This window comes from Lutra lutra, chromosome 7 (genome assembly GCF_902655055.1).
Source record: "Lutra lutra chromosome 7, mLutLut1.2, whole genome shotgun sequence".
Lineage (NCBI taxonomy): Eukaryota > Metazoa > Chordata > Mammalia > Carnivora > Mustelidae > Lutra > Lutra lutra.
Genome location: NC_062284.1, coordinates 72,524,274 through 72,542,601, shown reverse-complemented (window position 1 = coordinate 72,542,601; position 18,328 = coordinate 72,524,274). Strand labels below are relative to the sequence as shown.

The 18,328-nt window shown below is 39.1% G+C and overlaps 3 gene segments (V, D, J or C); all 3 read right to left on the bottom strand.

Annotated features, from left to right (window-relative positions):
- Positions 1 to 339: 339 nt before the first annotated feature.
- LOC125104462 (T cell receptor alpha variable 22-like) lies at positions 340 to 1,173 on the bottom strand. The segment is given in 3 exon segments: positions 340 to 444; positions 536 to 927; positions 1,115 to 1,173. Coding segments are annotated over 3 exon segments (549 nt in total).
- Positions 1,174 to 9,111: 7,938 nt separating this feature from the next.
- LOC125104461 (T cell receptor alpha variable 9-2-like) lies at positions 9,112 to 9,650 on the bottom strand. The segment is given in 2 exon segments: positions 9,112 to 9,446; positions 9,569 to 9,650. Coding segments are annotated over 2 exon segments (381 nt in total).
- A 7,917-nt stretch (positions 9,651 to 17,567) lies between these two features.
- Positions 17,568 to 18,105, bottom strand: LOC125104460 (T cell receptor alpha variable 9-2-like). The segment is given in 2 exon segments: positions 17,568 to 17,902; positions 18,024 to 18,105. Coding segments are annotated over 2 exon segments (381 nt in total).
- Between the last annotated feature and the right edge of the window lie 223 nt (positions 18,106 to 18,328).

Genomic DNA, 18,328 nt, shown 5'->3' with positions numbered 1-18,328 from the left:
TAATATGAGCTCCATCAAGTCACTTATGCTCTAAAATCCTCCCTTTATTCATGCACAAAATGAAAGTACTTATTCATAGGGTATTATCTTGCTGAAAAAGAAAATAAATGTAATAAGATAAGTAGAGTGAGTGACCCTCTAAGGAATTATTTCATTACATTTCTATTTCCAGGAGTAAAAAAAAGCTGAATACAGACTTGAAAAAACATTCAACATGGTCTCTTTATATTTCACTGAAAAATAACCTACAGGAAAGTTAAAAATTATGTCACATCTTTTGTTTGTTCATAACCATCTTTTTTTTTTGAGGGTTTTCCGTGTAAGTAATTTATAATTAATTTATGTGGTAGCGGTGAGGACCTCTATCTTCCCATGGTACTGGATATGGACATCACTGTCACTTGCTCCAAGGGTTCCATGGTAGAGTTTTTTACCTGTAAAGAGCTTTTTGGAAAAAAAAAAAAAAAGAGCAAGAAAAGCAAGTGAAATGAGAGCACTGGTAGGTCTAATTTTAGGAGGGAAAAGACACTGTTACATAAATCTGAAAATATGCAATGACTGCAGTGGAAGCTCCAGGGAAGGGCGGGGGCTTGCAGGTCCAGCTGCAGTTTGGGTGCAGGCTGCAGATCACTAGGGAGCACTGTGCCTCCACCGCACACAGGTAGGTAGCTGAGTCTTCCAGTCGGGACGCCCTGATATGGAGGGTGCTGAACTGTTCCTTAGTATTCACTGTGCAGTTTAACCTCCCACTCTGCTGCATCCCTGAAGTTATGTAAAACAGCCGGGTGAGGCCACTGCCCCCAGGGTGCTGTCGGAACCACTGCACATTGTATACTGTGCTAGAAAAATTGCACTTGAGAATAGAACTGGCTCCCTCCTGGAGGCTCAGGGCTGAAGGGCTCTGCTCCACCGTCATCCCTCTCACCCCTGTGTGGAAAGAAGGAAACAAACACAAATGATATCACTGGAGAGTCACTGATGCAGTTTGAAAATGTATAAAATATCCTAAGACACACCCCTGAGGATATAGAACTTCAGGAGCTCAGTGTCAGCTCCTCCCATCACTGTGGGTTGTGGACCACTCCCCAGCCCCTTCTGGAACATCCCCACTCACAGCAAACCTGGAGCCACAGGATTCCCAGCAGAGCTCCCCAGGGTGTCCTCATGATACCTTGTCTAGTTAACGAGGTGCTTTCACTCCTACTGTGTAGAGTGTAGTCTTGGGTCCAGAGGAATTGTGTTCTTACAGTCAATCCTTCCCACCAGAATCACTGAGCACCAATCACACCTCAGCCCTGTCATTCTCAGAATTTGAGACTCCACCCACAGTGGCCCAATAACACTGCACAGGAATCTCTCCCAAACTGTGCTTGTGGGCAGTGCAGGCAGGTAGGAGCAATATTTCCAATATAGGAGGATGTAAGGTTTTTGTTTTTTTTTTCTTAAAACACTTTATGTAAGAAAAGTGCAGGTAAGTGTGTGAAGAAAGGTGAATGATTCTTCTAGAAGAGTCAGAGCCTATTGGGGATTACCAAGAACCTTGAAGAATCATAGGGAAGAATGACTCCATTCCCCAAACTGCATAGTTTGACAGACAATGTGAGCATTCAGTTATGTAAAAATACTGATAAAGGAAAACTATCTGATAGCATCCACTCAGTATTGCAGAAGTAAATACAATTTATCAAAAGAGTTCTAGAAACCAAGACAGACAGTCACCGTCTGTAAAGAAAATGATTCCTACCAGAATGTGGTCAGTGAAAAATAGGATGTAGTGCTTAAAGTCCTCTCTGATATAATTTCCACCTCTCCAACTCTTCTGTGCAACTGCTAGACACCATGCTCACCCACAGAGCTCAGTCTGACCAGCCACACATTGCTGGCCAAAGTCAATATTGTCCTCTCCCTTTCCTTTTCTTTTTGTTCCTTGTTTCCTCTCTTCTCTTCATTTTTGTTTCCCTCCACTCTCAGCACATGAAAAGGTAGGATATGTGGGTATTGAAATAGTTTCAAGGCCAGTAAATTTGGGTGATTTTATTCATAAAAATTGACAGCAGATAATGGGATATTTTCTGTTGAGTTTCCATACTCACAATGCCCAGAAATATTCCTATCCTGGTACCTGTGAAGAATTATCTGCATAATGGATTTCTAGAGACAAGGCCTCCAGATGTCTGAAGTTGATATGCAATGGCAGAACTGAAAACCTCAGGTCTTTACAAAAAAAAAAAAAAAAAAAAAAAAAAAGCCTGTCCTCTCTCTTCCCTATCTTTGCTATCTATAAGTGGACTGGCTCACATGGTTTCTGTTCTCTGTAACTATTCAACCTTCCAACCATCACAAAGTCTTTGTTTCTCCTAAGGTCTAGAGTGCCCCCTAGAGGAATGAAGCTGGTGGCAAAGACCACTTAGAAGGAGCCACTCAGCAATCCCCAGACCCATTCATTCCAATCTTCCCGGTGAAGGAAATGCATATGACCAGAAAAGAAGATAACTGCTTAGTTTGAATGGGGGTTACAGGTAAACCAAATCCCACTTTTAAAATGGAATTGCATGGAAATTGAGATCAGAAAATAATTTGGTAAATTTCATCTTGTGCTATTTATTTTATTTCTTTACCTGAGTTCAAAAGAAATCAACAAGTATTCATTGAGCATTTTCAAAGGAGTAATTTCCTAGATGTTCAGAATATATAAAATGTAATAGAATATTATTCAGCCATCAAAAAATGAAATTCTGCCATTTGCAATGACATGGATGGAGCTAGAGAATATAACTCTGAGGGAAATAAGTCAGTCAGAGAAAGACAACTACCATGTGATGTCACTCTAGTGGAATTAAAGAAACAAACCAAACAAGCAAGGAGGAAAAATACAAGACAAAAATGAATCAATAAAACATCTCAATTAAACAGAACTAACTGGGGCGCCTGGGTGGCTCAGTGGGTTAAGCCTCTGCCTTCGGCTCAGGTCATGATCCCAAGGTCCTGGGATCGAGCCCCGCATCAAGCTCTCTGCTCAGTGGGGAGCCTGCTTCCTCCTCTCTCTCTGCCTGCCTCTCTGCCTACTTGTGATCTCTGTCTGTCAAATAAATAAAATCTTTAAAAAAAAAAATAAAAAAAATAAACAGAACTAACTGATGGTTACCAGATGGATAGAGTTGGGAGATGGGTTCAATAGGTGAGGGGATGAAGGAGTGCCCTTTTCCTGATGAGCACAGGAGATCTGTGGAAGTTTTGCATCACTATATATACACCTGAAACTAATATAACGTTGTATGTTAACTAACCAGAAATAAAATTAAAACAATACATATATAAATAAAATGTACAAAAGAGGAACACATACAAGTTTACCATCTACAGGGGAAGACAAAAATATATATATTTATAATCGAGTCAAAGAATAGGACACTAAGTGAAGGGAAGACTAAAAACTATGTGACCCCAGAGAAATACGTATAGTTTAGGTTGATGGACATAATGTTATGAAAAAGGTGGTCATCTCTCCTTTCCCCTTTTTGGTGCCAAGAAGGGAGGGGAATACAGATAAGCCTTTATGATGGCCTTTATGATTCTCATTACTTTTAGCAATAGGAGAAATTTGTGAACATATGAATTATTAAAAGTAATAAATCATTACCCATAGAGTAAAATCCTTTTTGACTACCACTTTCAATTCTGACACTTTCATCACTTATTACCTTATTTCTTTGTTCATCTGACAATTTGGGGTTGATGTTCACAGATGTTTTACTAGATTTAAATCAACATAAAATATACAGCATTTTATTTAGAATTTATTATAATATAAATATACATTTCTTGTTTATAACTTCAATAGTAAATCTCGTAGATCTTATATATTAACCCATATACATCCTTTACTCCTTTATATTCCATATTGTGGATATATTTCAGTACATATATCCTTTCCTCTATTGATTAAAGGCTAAGTCAGCTTATTTAATTTAGGAAATACTACACTACAACAAACCTTATAAGCATTCCTCACATGAGCACATGTTTTTCTAGGAATAGAGACTAGGAGGAAATGAAGGAATGAGCCCGAGGCTGGCAGGTGGAGGAAAGTCAGGGACAAAGGGCTTGAAGAAGAATGAAGAGAATTCATATTCTGATTATTGTGTTGGAAGATTTTCATTTTTTATGTTTTCTTTAATGTGCATTAAAACTGGAGCTTATCAGCTCATTTGATAAACTCTTTCTGAAATTCTGTCCTGATATAGAGATATTGTACAGTTTGCTTCAAGAGCCATTGAGGTTTTCTAAATATACTAAATCAGCAGGAGAAAAAGCACACCCAAGGAGAAGCCATGGTATATACAAGGAAAAAATATCACAGAATAAAATTAGATGTAGAAAAAATGTACACACTTGTACATGTACACACACAAACAGTTTGAGGATATTGTCAATGAAAGAGAAAGGTACTTTACTTTCCCCAAATCATCAGAAAAAAAAAAGAGAAAATTCTGTCAGTGCAACAAAAAAGGAAAGAGAAGAAAGAAGTGAAAGCATATGGAGCAAAACCAAAATATTAAAAATAAGTTCAAATATATCAGTAATCAAAGCATAGATAAAAATAAATTATTGAATTGAATCAAAACTTAAACTTATTGTTCCATATAAACAATGGAATATTACACAACCATCAAAAAAATAAGCCAAGCAGAGAGAGTCCATTATCATATGGTTTCACTTATTTGTGGAGCATAAAAAATAGCATGGAGGACAAGGGGAGTTAGAGAGGAGAAGGGAGTTGGGGGAAATTGGAAGGGGAGGTGAACCATGAGAGACTATGGACTCTGAAAAACAATCTGAGGGGTTTGAAGCGGTGGGGGTTGAAGGTTGGGGGAACCAGGTGGTGGGTATTGGAGAGGGCACAGATTGCATGGAGCACTGGGTGTGGTGCAAAACAAAGAATACTGCTATGCTGAAAAAAAAGTAACAAAAAAAATTTGAAATCTTGCCATTTGCAACGACATGGTTGAAACTAGAAGGTATTATGCTAAATGAAATAAGTCAATCAGAGAAAGACAATTATCTTATGATCTCACTGATATGAGGAATATAAGAAACGAGGCAGAGAATCATCAGAGAAGAGAGGAAAAGATAAAACAAGATGAAGGCAGAGAGGGAGACAAACCATAAGAGACTTGTAATCATAGAAAATAAACTGAGGTTTGCTGGAGGGGAATGGAGTGGTTGGGTGGGGTAACTGGGTGACAGGCATCAAAGAGGCCACATGATGTAATGAGAACTGGGTGTTATATAAGACTGATGAATCACTGACCTGTACCTCTGAAACTAATGATACATTATATGTTAATTAATTGAATTTAAATAGTTTAAAAATAAAACAAAATAAAATGTTGGTACTAGCCACTAATTGAAGGTGGCAGATAAAAAGCACATAATCTAAATATGTAATTTTCTAGTTCCTTTTTAATGGTGATTATCTCAATGTATTTGTCTCTACATTTACAATAAATTGCCTGGTACCATCCAGACTTTAAAGATAAAAAAAAAAAAATTGAATGCTATTTTCAAAAACACAAAATGCAGGTGTGGTCGAGGATGTGAAGAGATTGGAACACTTGTCCACTGTTGGAGGCAATGCACAAAACAGTATAGAAGTTCTTCAAAAAGTATAAAATAGAACTACCATATGATCCAGTCATCCCACTTCTGAGTTTTTAATCAAAAAGATTTGAAATCAACACACAAATGTTTATAGCACCTTTATTCATAATTGCCAAAACATGAAAGCAACCAAGACATCCTTCAGTAGAAGAAAGGGTAAGCAAACTATGGTAAGCCAGACAAGGGAATCTTATTCAGTGCTGAAAAGAAATGAGCTATCAGGCCATGGAAAGACATGGAGGAAACATACGTGCATATTTTCTCTTTTCTTTTTTTAAGAGTTTGTTTATTTGACAGAGAGAGCAATCACAAGCAGGGGGAGTAGTAGGCAGAGGGAAGGGAGAAGCAGCCTTTCTGCTGAGCAGAGACCCCAACCTGGGACTCGATCTCAGGACTCTGGGATCATGAGCTGAGCTGAAGGCAGATGGCTAATCCACTGAGCTACCCAGGGGCCCTACATGCATACTTCAAAGTGAAAGAAGCTAATCTGGAAAGGCTGCATTCTGTTTGACACCCAAGATAGGACATTCTGGAAGAGGAAAACTATGCAGACAATAAAAAGACCAGTGGTTGCCAGGGATTAGAGGCAGGAACAGAAGAACATTTTAAGTAAAGGAAAGTTGAACTAGTGAGCAAAAATCAAAAAGCTCTGTAATGCACAATATTTGGGGAAAATGTTTTATGTCCTCTTCTCAATTCCTCAAAGACCAAAATCCCATTTTCTGCTGGGTTTAGAAGATGATCATTGTTTCTTATAGGGTCGTGGATGCATAGCTGTTCTGTGACTTGGAAAATTGCCTCACTGGGTCCACATATTTTACTTCCCTCCACCTCGATATCTTCAACATATGCAAACACATGCACACACCCACCCATGCACCAACGTGGGCAACAACATCTTCCTCAATTGCCCAAAATCAGGTGGTGCTTCTTTTTCCTGACCCTTTCCAGAGGGCACAGCACACACTGAGGTGCTTTCACAGTAGGCCCCGGTATCCTCTTATCTAGTCTTTCCTGCAAGGGTGCCCCTATCCATAAAGAGCCTATTTTCTTTTCTTTTCTTTTTTTTTTAATCATTTTTTAATTTATTTTCAGCATAACAGTATTCATTGTTTTTGTACCACATGCAGTGCTCCATGCAATCAGTGCCCTCTCCAATACCCACCACCTGGATCCCCCCACCTCCCACCCCCCACCTCTTCAAACCCTTCAGATTGTTTTTCAGAGTCCATAGTCTCTCATGGTTCACCTCCCCTTCCAATTTCCCCCAACTCCCTTCTCCTAACTCCCCATGTCCTCCATGCTATTTGTTATGCTCCACAAATAAGTGAAACCATATGATAATTGACTCTCTCTGCTTGACTTATTTCACTCAGCATAATCTCTTCCAGTCCCATCCATGTTGCTACAAAAGTTGGGTATTCATCCTTTCTGATGGAGGCATAATACTCCATAGTGTATATGGACCACATCTTCCTTATCCATTCGTCCGTTGAAGGGCACCTTGGTTCTTTCCACAGTTTGGGAACTGTGGCCATTGCTGCTATAAACATTGGGGTACAGATGGCCCTTCTTTTCACTACATCTGTATTTTTGGAGCAAATACCCAGTAGTGCAATTGCAGGGTCATAGGGAAGTTCTATTTTTAATTTCTTGAGGAATCTCCACACTGTTCTCCAAAGAAGCTGCATGAACTTGCATTCCCACCACAGTCTAAGAGGGTTCCCCTTTCTCCAATCCCCTCCAACACATGTTGTTTCCTGTCTTGCTAATTTTGGCCATTCTAACTGGTGTAAGGTGATATCTCAATGTTGTTTTAATTTGAATCTCCCTGATGGCTAGTGATGATGAACATTTTTTCATGTGTCTGATAGCCATTTGTATGTCTTCATTGGAGAAGTGTCTGTTCATATCTTCTGCCCATTTTTTGATATGATTATCTGTTTTGTGTGTGTTGAGTTTGAGGATTTCTTTATAGATCCTGGATATCAACCTTTTGTCTGTGCTGTCATTTGCAAATATCTTCTCCCATTCCGTGGGTTGCCTCTTTGTTTTCTTGACTGTTTCCTTTGCTGTGCAGAAGCTTTTGATTTTGATGAAGTCCCAAAAGTTTATTTTGGCTTTTATTTCCTTTGCCTTTGGAGACATATCTTGAAAGAAGTTTCTGTGGCTGAAAAGTGGTTGATGTCACTGTCTGCTGATAGCTTCTTTCTTGTTTCTCTCTATTTTTGTGGCTTTCTGCCCTTTGGAGTATCTTCACTATCTTTTTAAAACAGTTCTAGAGAAATCAAGAGATATATTGTATCATTAATCTACAATTTTTTTTTCTTAGAGATTTTAAGTACTCTCAACACACAACACGGGTCTCAAATTTATGACTTTGAGATCCAGAGTCCGAGCTCTACCCACAGAGCCAGTCAGGCACCCCTAGTCTACAATGTTTATCTAAAAGCCTGAGAAAAATTTCCATTGTATACCCTCTTGAATTATTTAAAGTACATTTTCACATGCTTTTATATTTATAGAGGTATGAAGAAAAGTTTATATTTTAAACCAATTACATGAAAAATTAATTTAAACCAAGAATATATAACTAATATATAAGGAAATGTATTAATATTCTGATCATAGCTCATTCATAAAATATACTGATAAGGGGATTATTAAATTTAATAATTTAATTACTAAATTAAAGGTCATAGGGTGCCTGGGTGAATCAGTAGTTTGGTTAAATGACTGGCTCTTTGTTTCTGCTCAGGTCATGATCAGTTCATGAGATCAAGTTCCATGTCAGGCTCCATGCTTTTTGAGGAATCTGCTTGAGATTCTCTCTCCCTCCCTCTCTGTCCCTCCCACTGATGACTCTTACCCCATAATCAGAATGATAGACCTGAGAGGTGAGGATTGCTGTTCTTCAGACTTCCAAGGGCCATCTGAAGATTGACATGTGCTTCATGAAGTTGGGAATGAAGCAGATGGGTGACTTGGGGAGGATTCTGGCCAACATGCACCCATTACATAGGCTGAAGCTTTCCCGTCACCTCTCCTGCCATACTCTGTCAGGAAGACACTGGGCATCACGACCTTCTTGGTCACACTGTGTCTCTCTAAAACTGTGATAAGACACAGGATCTCCCACCAGGGTGCAATGACCAACTTGTGGGGCTGGATGTTCACTCCAGGAATGAGCACAAGACCACTTCATTATTATATGGTTTTACCTTGAATGAGTTACACTGAGGAAGTATGACTGAGGAAGTCTTGGCATTGAACTGCATTCAGTGTCACTTAAGGAACACCTGGATTGGGGGAATATTACTTCTAGTTCCTAAACTCTGGTTGTCTGTATGATTTTGTATCAACCAGACACTGAGTGACAAACAACCACAGACTATGCTGGAACCAGAATGGATCAGGCAAAGACACTCAGCTTCCAGACCCCTGTTCTGCTCAGAGTTTGTGTTCAGCTCCCCCTACAGTCTCCATCACTGTGTCAGTCACTGCACAGTAGTACACAGCTGAATCTGAGGCTTGCACTGAGCCTTTCTCCAAGTGGAAGGATTTCGATTTGCCGTCAAAGATGGCTTCAAATCCTTTGTTGCTTCCCTTCTCCTTGCCCCTCAAGGCTTTCAGGAGGAGCTGTAGACCTTCACCAGGATACTGGACATACCAGAAAAGAGTAAGGGACCCTGATGCTGAATAAGTGCAGTTCACAGTCAGGGAAGCCTCTTCTAAGAGGGTCACTTGGCCTTCTGTCTGAGTCACTGAGTCTCCACGGGTTTGTCCTGAGGAAAGAGGAAGGAGATCTGTGTCACCTTGGGCATAAAACTCATGGATAAATGATAGTTAAAGGTTTAACTGATACCATGGAAGAAAGAATCCAAATTGTAAGAGGAATGGTACTTACCAAGCATTAAGAGTACCAGAGTCACGAAGCCTGGAGAACACTTCATCTCTGGAGCATCACCTAAATAATGTTCTTCATTCTTACTATGAAGAAGGTTAGAGTGACAGAGAAATGATCAGTGGAAGCCTACATTTCACACAGGAAATATGACTGTGGTAGGAAGCTGCACCCCCTGGTGGACAGGGACTAAAATGCATACATGTTGCCCAGAATCCTCCCAAAGGCAGCCATCTGTTTCATCCCTGACCTCCTGAGGCACATGTCAGGCTTCAGGTGACCCTTGGAAGTCTGAACAACAGCAATCCTGACTTCTTAGGTCTGTTTTGTTCTTAAGACACTGCCTGATATGGAAGTTCGTTAACACGGCATCCTGGGGCATTTCTGTGGCTGGGAGGGTAACAAACTTCTTAAAGCATATTAAAGCATCTTACTACAGTACTTCATATTCTCATGCGTCCTTGTGGACCAGCCCAAAAACCACTGACCGCCAGAAATGGGGTTTGAGTTGAATATGGAAAAAGTAAGAGGAAGTCAAGTCATTGCTGACTGATTCTGTTTTGGGCACTTTACCCCGATATTTAGAACTGTGACTGTCATTTTTAAAGTACTCTCTAAATGTTTTCTAAATCAAACAAAAATAATGAACAAATGACCTTTAATTGAAATACTGTATTTACTTTTCCTAAACTATTAGCAATTGTTAGAAATACTATTTTTTAATAAAAGTTTTCAGAAGAAGTCACACTATTTGTTAGTCAACCATTTTAATAGTCAAATATTACTGATTTTCAGAATCATTAAAAAGTGAAAAATAGCAAATACAGACAGAAGAAACATCATACATGGAGTCATCAAATCCATATAGAATCATCTGAAATTAAATTTTCAATATTTTGTTGACTCCAAAATCAGGTGACTAAGGTATACAAATTAAGCAAAAAATATTAATGCTATAATCTTAACAGTTTTAGCCTCAAGGATGCTTTCTATTACTGTCCATCTGTCACATTTGGTTGCCAAACATTAATCAAATAATTTTTCCCACAAGGTAAAAAATCAGGATTATCAGGAAAAAGTTCTAGAAAGGGACACATCTTCTGTAAAGCCCTGTAAACATTTATCTCTAAGCACATAGATGGAAGCTTAGCCCAAGCTATATCCTGGAGGCCACTCTCCAGAGATTCAGATCAAGGAGGTTCATGAGTCCAGGGCTAACATGGAAACACTTTCCCAAATGCAGAGGGAAGTAAGAAATTTTGGCCTGGATACTGTTTGGGTTAACGTGTCCCTTTGCTTCCCCTCCACCTTCCAAATCAGGTTGTCAGGCCTGCCACAGAAGTATACTAGAAAGGAATTTGGGACAAACCCCTGCAAAGTTGTATTCAGATATGCAGGTGAAATCCCAAGGAGGTTAGAATGATAATGGTTGAAAATAAACATGGGGCAACAGAATGGCTCACCTGGTGGAGGTTTAGGCTCTTGGTTATGATTAGGGTCATGATCTCAGGATCAGAACCCTGCATGGGCCTCTGCATGCATTCGGAATCTGTTTTCTCTCTCTATGTCTCTCTCCTAATCTCTATCACTCTATCATTCTCTTTAAAATAAAAAAATAAATAAAATCTTTTTTAAAAAGGAAAATAAACAATATAGTACATGGATGCAGAAAGTCATTATCTGTAACTTTAGTTTTTTAAACAGTTTATTTTTTGTATTTGACAGAGAGAGAGAGAAAGGGCACAAGCAGGGGGAGTAGGAGGCAGAGGGAGAAGCAGACTCCCCGCTGAACAAGGAGCCTCATGCAGGACTCAGTCCCTGGACCCTGGGATCATGACATGAGCCAAAAGCAAATGCTTAACCGACTGAGCCACCCAGGCATCCCTATCCATAACTTTAGAAAAAACATTCAGGCCAATGAAAACCTACAGGAGAAATATTTTACATTCTGTGTCACACGGAGGACTTGCACATCATTGAGGGAAGGTACTGCATAGTAAATATGGATACTTAATGGCTTTTATTAATGCATATATTACATTAAAATAAGCTGCACCAATTAGACAATTCTATATAATTTGACATTTGTATTTGTGAAGTACTCACCACATTCAAGATAATGAACATATGCATCACCCCAAAAGTTTCCTCATGTCTCTTGGCAACCCCTCTCTCAACGCTCACCACTCCCATTTCCAGCGAACATTTCTGCCACTCTTTAGTCTGAATAATTTATAATTTCGAATTATGGAATTATATGTACTCCTTTATTTGGCACTTCACAATGTAATTATTTTAATATTCTTCCATAGTCATAACTACCAAGAGTTTGTTTCTTTCTGTTGCTGTGTAGTATATCATCCTATGCCTATAAAATAGTTTCTCTATTCACCTGTTGCTGGCCATATGGAGTAGCCGCAGTGGGTTCTTACAAACAAAACTGCTATGAACATTTGCATATAAGATTTTTTTTATAGACCTATTCTTTCCTTTCTCCTGGGCCCATATCTGGGAGTAGAATGGCTGGATCACATGGTAGATGTACATTTGATTTTCTTAAACCAATTTGTTCTAGTAGTTTCTTTCATTTTGTTTTGTAGATTTCCTTGCATTTTCTGCACAAATATGCTTTCCGGTAATAGAGAGAATTTCACTTCTTCCTTTCCAAACTGTATGACTTTTGTTTCTTCTACTTGCATTATTACATTGGCTTGAACCTCTACTTCAATATTAAATACAAGTGGTGGAGTCAAAACTTTCCCCTTACTTCTGAAACTAAGGAGAAAGCAATTAATCTTTCACCATCAAGTGTGACATTTGATGTAGACTTTTTGTTAAGCCCTTTTTTAAGGTGAGGAAATTCCCTTCAATTTTGTGTAATTTGCTGGGAGTTTTAATCAGGAATGGATCTGAATTTTGTCAAATGCTTTTTCTGTACCTATTAAGATTATCCTCCTAGAGCACCTGGGTGGCTCAGTTGGTTAAGCGACTGCCTTCGGCTCAGGTCATGAACCGGGAGTCCTGGGATCGAGTCCTGCATCAGGTCCCGGGCTCTACGGGGATTCTGCTTTTCCCTCTGACCTTCTCTGCTCTCGTGCTCTCTCTCACTCTCTCTCTCTCAAGTAAATAAAATCTTTAAAAAAAAAAAAAGATTATCCTCCTAAATTGCTCATCTGCTACTTGTCAATCTCTCTGGGTATATTATTGATAAATTGTCACAACAAAATACTAATAACACTACTAATAATAAATTTACTGCTAATAATAAATTTACAATAGTAAATTTACAAATAATGAAACAAAGCTCAAAAGTATCAAGAAAGTTCATGGCAAAGCTAATGGATTACTACACAGAGCTGGGATAGCAAAAGCCTCTTCCCTCTTTTTGACAGTATAGATTGTCAAATTTCAGAGAAAGACTAGCAGCTAGCAAAAGACTTCTTCCTAAGCCTTTGAAATATTTTAAGAGAGTCTTTTACAGGTTCTTTATTTATGCAAATGGAACTACTAAAAAACAATACAATAATTGCAGGTTTGGATCTTTTACCAAATGAGGAAAGAAATAATGGATACTCAAACTGCTATCCAGCAGCTGACCAGTGGGTAGTGGCTTCACCATTCCATCCAGACCAATTATTCATACGTTAAATAAGCAATGCACTGTAGCCAGAGTGACTCCTCTAGGATTTTGTGATTCACCAATATACTGGAGCTCCATTCATGACTAGTAATCACTCTGTTTAACCAATATAAATGTGTCTAAATTTTTTAAAATAGAATTACCTTATGACCCAGCAATCCACTTTTGATGTATAACCAAAAATTGAAAGAATTTGGATATTTCCATAAATATTAAGATGTTTTTGAATTCAAGTTTCTACCAAAAAGTGGAAGCAACTCAAAAGTCCATCAACACATAGAAAACATGGATAAATAAAATGGTATATTACATACAAAGGAATATTTTTCAACCTTAAAAAGTAAAGAAATTCTGACACATGATGCAAGTGGATGCATCATGGGGACAGTACGTCAAATGAAATTTTGGAAAATGACCAATACTGCATAATTCCACTTCTATGAGAGCTAAAGAGCTTAAGCTCAAGGAAGGAGAATGCAGAATAGTAGTTCTGAAGGAGTGGAGGAATGGAATAAAGGCAAGTTATTGTTTAATGAGTACAAATATTCAGTTTTTTAAGATGCCAAGATTCTAGAAATGAAAGGTGCTGCTGATTGAACAACAATGTAAGTGTATTTCATAACCCTGAACTATACACTCAAAATATTCTCAAATGGTAAAAATGAATGTGAAAATGGTCAGGTTCTATGATTAAAGAAACTTGAGGAGATACTTAAGATTTTTACTCTACAATCTGCCTTCCAAATAAACATAAGAGGGTGTTTGATACAAGACCAATTATCAAGCATCTCTTACAATTCAATTTTAAGGCCTTAGGTCATTGGGGTTAGAACTGGAAGGAGGAAAATGGAGAGAACGAAGATTTGGAGTGTGGAAAATTATCAAAAAGGATGGCTGGGAAATGTGCAAACTAACTCACCAGTTGGCAAAAAAAAAAAAAAAATGCGCTTTTTTGTTCTTTAAATATAGATGATTTTTAATAGCTTTTTATTACATTATGTTAGTCACCATAGAGTACATCATTAGTTTTTGATGTAGTGTTCCATGATTCATTGTTAGCATATAACACCCAGTGCTCCATGTAATACGTACCCTCCTTAATACCCATCACTGGGCTCACCCATTCCCCAACCCCTCCCCTTTGAAACCTTCAGTTTGTTTCCAAGAGTCCATAGTCTCTCATGGTTCATCTCCCTCACTGATTCCCCCCTCCCACTTCATTTTTCCCTTCCTTCTAATGTCCTCCATGCTATTCCTTATGTTCCACAAATAAGTGAAACCAAATAATAATTGACTTTCTCTGTCTGACTTATTTCATTCAGCATAATCTCCTCCAGTTCCATCCATGTCAGTGCAAATGGTAGGTATTCATCCTTTCTGATGGCTGAGTAATAGTTCATTGAGTACTTACAGACCACATCTTCTTTATCCATTCATCTCTTGAAAGTTATCTTGGCTCCCTCCACAGTTTGGCTATTGTGGACATTGCTGCTATGAACATTGGAGTGCTTATGGCCCTTCTTTTCACTACCTCTGTATCTTTGGGGTAAATGCCTAGTAGTGCAACTGCTGGGTTGTAGGGTAGCTCTATTTTTAATTTGTTGAGGAACCTCCACCATGTGTTCCATAGTAGCCTCACCAACTTAAATTAAACAGAAGGGGAAGGGAGATGCTATGAGTGCTGGAACCAGGAAGGTGAAATAACAAAACAGCCTTTGGAGAAAGGTTGAAGTGAAGGGCAGGAGCTGACAAAGAGGAAAATTGGCACTCCATTCCTTCACAGTGTCCCCCTAGAGCCCCTAATTATGAGCATTTGTGGATAAGTCTGGTGGAAAGCAGGTAAACCTCCTATATGCAAAGTGAACACAAGTATTCTAGTGGTGTTAATAAGACAAAATGAGAAAAACTACACTATAGAGCAGACTCCTTGGAAATTAAATGGGAGTACAATTGATTCACAGCAAACAAACCTAATTAAACTGTCACTAAATGGTATAAAACAGCATGATGTGCATATATATACACACATATGTATGTATGAAAGAATTATGAAAAAATGGTGTAAGAGTCATGTATGTTCACACTGTGTGATTTATTTAAGGTAGAAGTAAATCACACTATGATAAGAAGGCAAAGCATTTAGACTAATCACTGTAGATCTTTCAATGTACCTATTGTTATGCCTGTGTTCCTCCTCACTACCTATGTCTGTTCAGATGCCTATGTTGGAGCCAAAAGCAGAAAAATCTGATCATTCTCTGCTGAAGGGTTCAAGCTGTGGCCCTCAGACAATAGATCCACTGACCAAGGTCTCCTTCTCATTGTTTTTGTCTCCACAGCTCAGCTCAGCTCTGTTCAGAAAGGCCAGAATGGACACCAAATTTTGGTCATAAGTTATCAGTCCTTTGAATTTATGTGTTTCCCTTACCTCAACTGAACCACAGTAAGCTTCCAAGCATCATATGCTCAGTTCTGAGACCCAAGGTGATCACTCCGTCTACTAGTATTCTTCCTTCTGCCTCAACACCCTCAACACACACATACACACATGCTCACCCGTGCACACACACACGTGTGTACCAACATGGGCAATGTTGTATTCCTCCATTATCTAAAAATACGTGGTGCTCCTTTTCCCCAACCCCTTCTGGAGGGCACAGCACACACTGAGGTGCTTCTACACCAGGACTGGGTTTCTCCTTATTTAGTCTCTCATGCAAGTTCGCCCCTATCCATATACAGCTCATTTTCTAAATTATTGATGGCACAGTCTGCTGATAGGTTCTTTCCTGTTTCGCTTTCTGTTTTCAGCTTTCTGCCCTTTAGGATAGATTTGCTAAAGTTCTAAAAGAGTATTAGAGGGGCTTGGGTGGCTCATTCAGTTAAGCTTCTAAGTTCAGTTCAGATCATGATCTCAGTGTCCTAGGATCCAGCCCACTGTTGGGCTCACTGCTCAGTGGGAAGTGTGCTTCTCCCTCCCCCTTCTCCCTTTGCTTGTGCTCATGCACTCTCTCCAACAAATAAAGAAATAGTTGATTTCAAAAAAAGAGTATTAAAAAAATCAAGACATAAACATGTAATCGATCGTTAGTTTTTATTTATTTTTCTTTTTAAGATTTCAATTTTAAGTAATCTCTACCCAAAATGAGCTCAAACTTACAACCTGGAGAACCAGAATTCCAGCTAAAACCAGAGTCATCCAGGCACCCCTAGTCTACCATGTTTCTCAGAAGTCTAAGAAAACTCTTATTTTATATCCTTTGAACACTTCAAAGTACATGTTCACATGCATTTATATTTACAGAAGTTTAAATATAAAATATTCATTTTAAACCAATGAAATAAAAATTAACTAACCAAGAATATTTAACAAATATGTAAGGGAATATATTAATATTCTGATCATAGCTCATTTGTAAACTCTGCAAATAAGGAGAGAGTAATTAAAGAAGACTGAAATAATACTGGCAAAGTCTTGCACTGCAAAATAGACATTGGTTTTTCTATTATTTTTTGTACATCTTCACACTCTCCCATACATTTTCCCAATCTCGTGATTTGTGGCTCTCTCTGAGAAGTTGCAAAAAAGAGTTAGAGAAATCAATAGGATTTCCCTCCCAGTGTCACCTCTCTATATCGTTAGGAAACCTCAGTGCAAGAGCATTGTTTCTCACCATATTTCCAGGGAACTGAAAGCTATCTCCCTTGAGTTCTTACTGTCAGAAAGTCAACTTATCTATTTAATTGCCCAAGACATAAGCCACTTCCTCCATTCTGTTTCTGCCCCCCAAGCCTTCAAGTCAAGTATCATCTTGAGTCTATCACCTGATTTACTAGAAAAAAAAGCAGGGCAGAGGTCCCTGGCCTCTCTTTTCCTCGGTCAGGTACATGTGTTCCTCCTCCTTTCTTCCCTTCCCTTCTTTCTCTATTAAAACCTAGTTTGGCACTGATGATCTCCATCACCTCTCCTGCCATACTCTGTCAGGAAGACATTAGGCATTACCACCCTCTCAGGCACACCGTGTGTCTCTAAAAGTGTCATAGACACAGAAACACCTACCAGGTTGCCATGAACAACTTGTGGGGCTGGATGTTCACTGCAAGGATGACCACAAGACCACTTCATTGTTTTGTGACTCTACCTTGAAATTACTTACACTCTGGCTGAGGAACTCTTGGCATCAAACTGTTTTCAGTGGCACTAAGGAACACCTGGGGTTGGGGAATGTTATTCTGGCTCTTATGCTCTTGTTCTCTGTATGATTTTGTATCAACCAAACACTGAGGGACAAACAACCACAAACTGTGCTGGAACCAGAATGGATCAGGCAGAGACACTCAGCATCCAGGCCCCTCTTCTGCTCAGAGTTTGTGTTCAGCTCCCCCTACAGTCCCTATCACTGTGTCACTCAGGGCACAGTAGTACACAGCTGAATCTGAGGCTTTCACTGAGCGTTTCTCCAAGTGAAAGGATTTCAATTTGCTGTCGTAGGTGGCTTCAAATCCTTTGTTGCTTCCTTTCTCCTTGTCCTTCAAGGCTTTCAGGAGGAGCTCTAGACCTTCTCCTGGATACTGGACATACCAGAAAAGGGCAGGGTACACCGATGCTGAATAAGTACAACTCATAGTCAGGAAAGCCTCTTCTAAGAGGGTCACTTGTCCTTCCGTCTGAGTCACTGGGTCTCCATGGGTTTCTCCTGAGGTAAAAGAAAAGAGACCTGTGTCACCTTGGGCATGAAGCTCTTGAATAAATTATAGTTAAACTTTTTACTGATACAAAAGAAAAAGAATCCAAATTTTAAGAAGGATTTTACTTACCAAGCATTAAGAGTACCACAGTCACAAAGCCCGGAGAACACTTCATCTCTGGAGTGTCACCTAAATAATGTTCTTCATTCTTACCATGAAGCAAGTTTGGAGTGACAGAGAAATGATCAGTGGAAGCCCACATTTCACATAGGAAATGTGATTGTGGTAGGAAGCTGCACCCCCTGGTGGACAGGGGCTGAAATGGGTGCTTGTTGGCCAGAATCCATAAACACGGAAAAACAAGACCAAACTGGTCATGCAACTACTACTCCAGACTTCTTTACAAAATCCAGTCCCTTGCGAAGCATCATTAA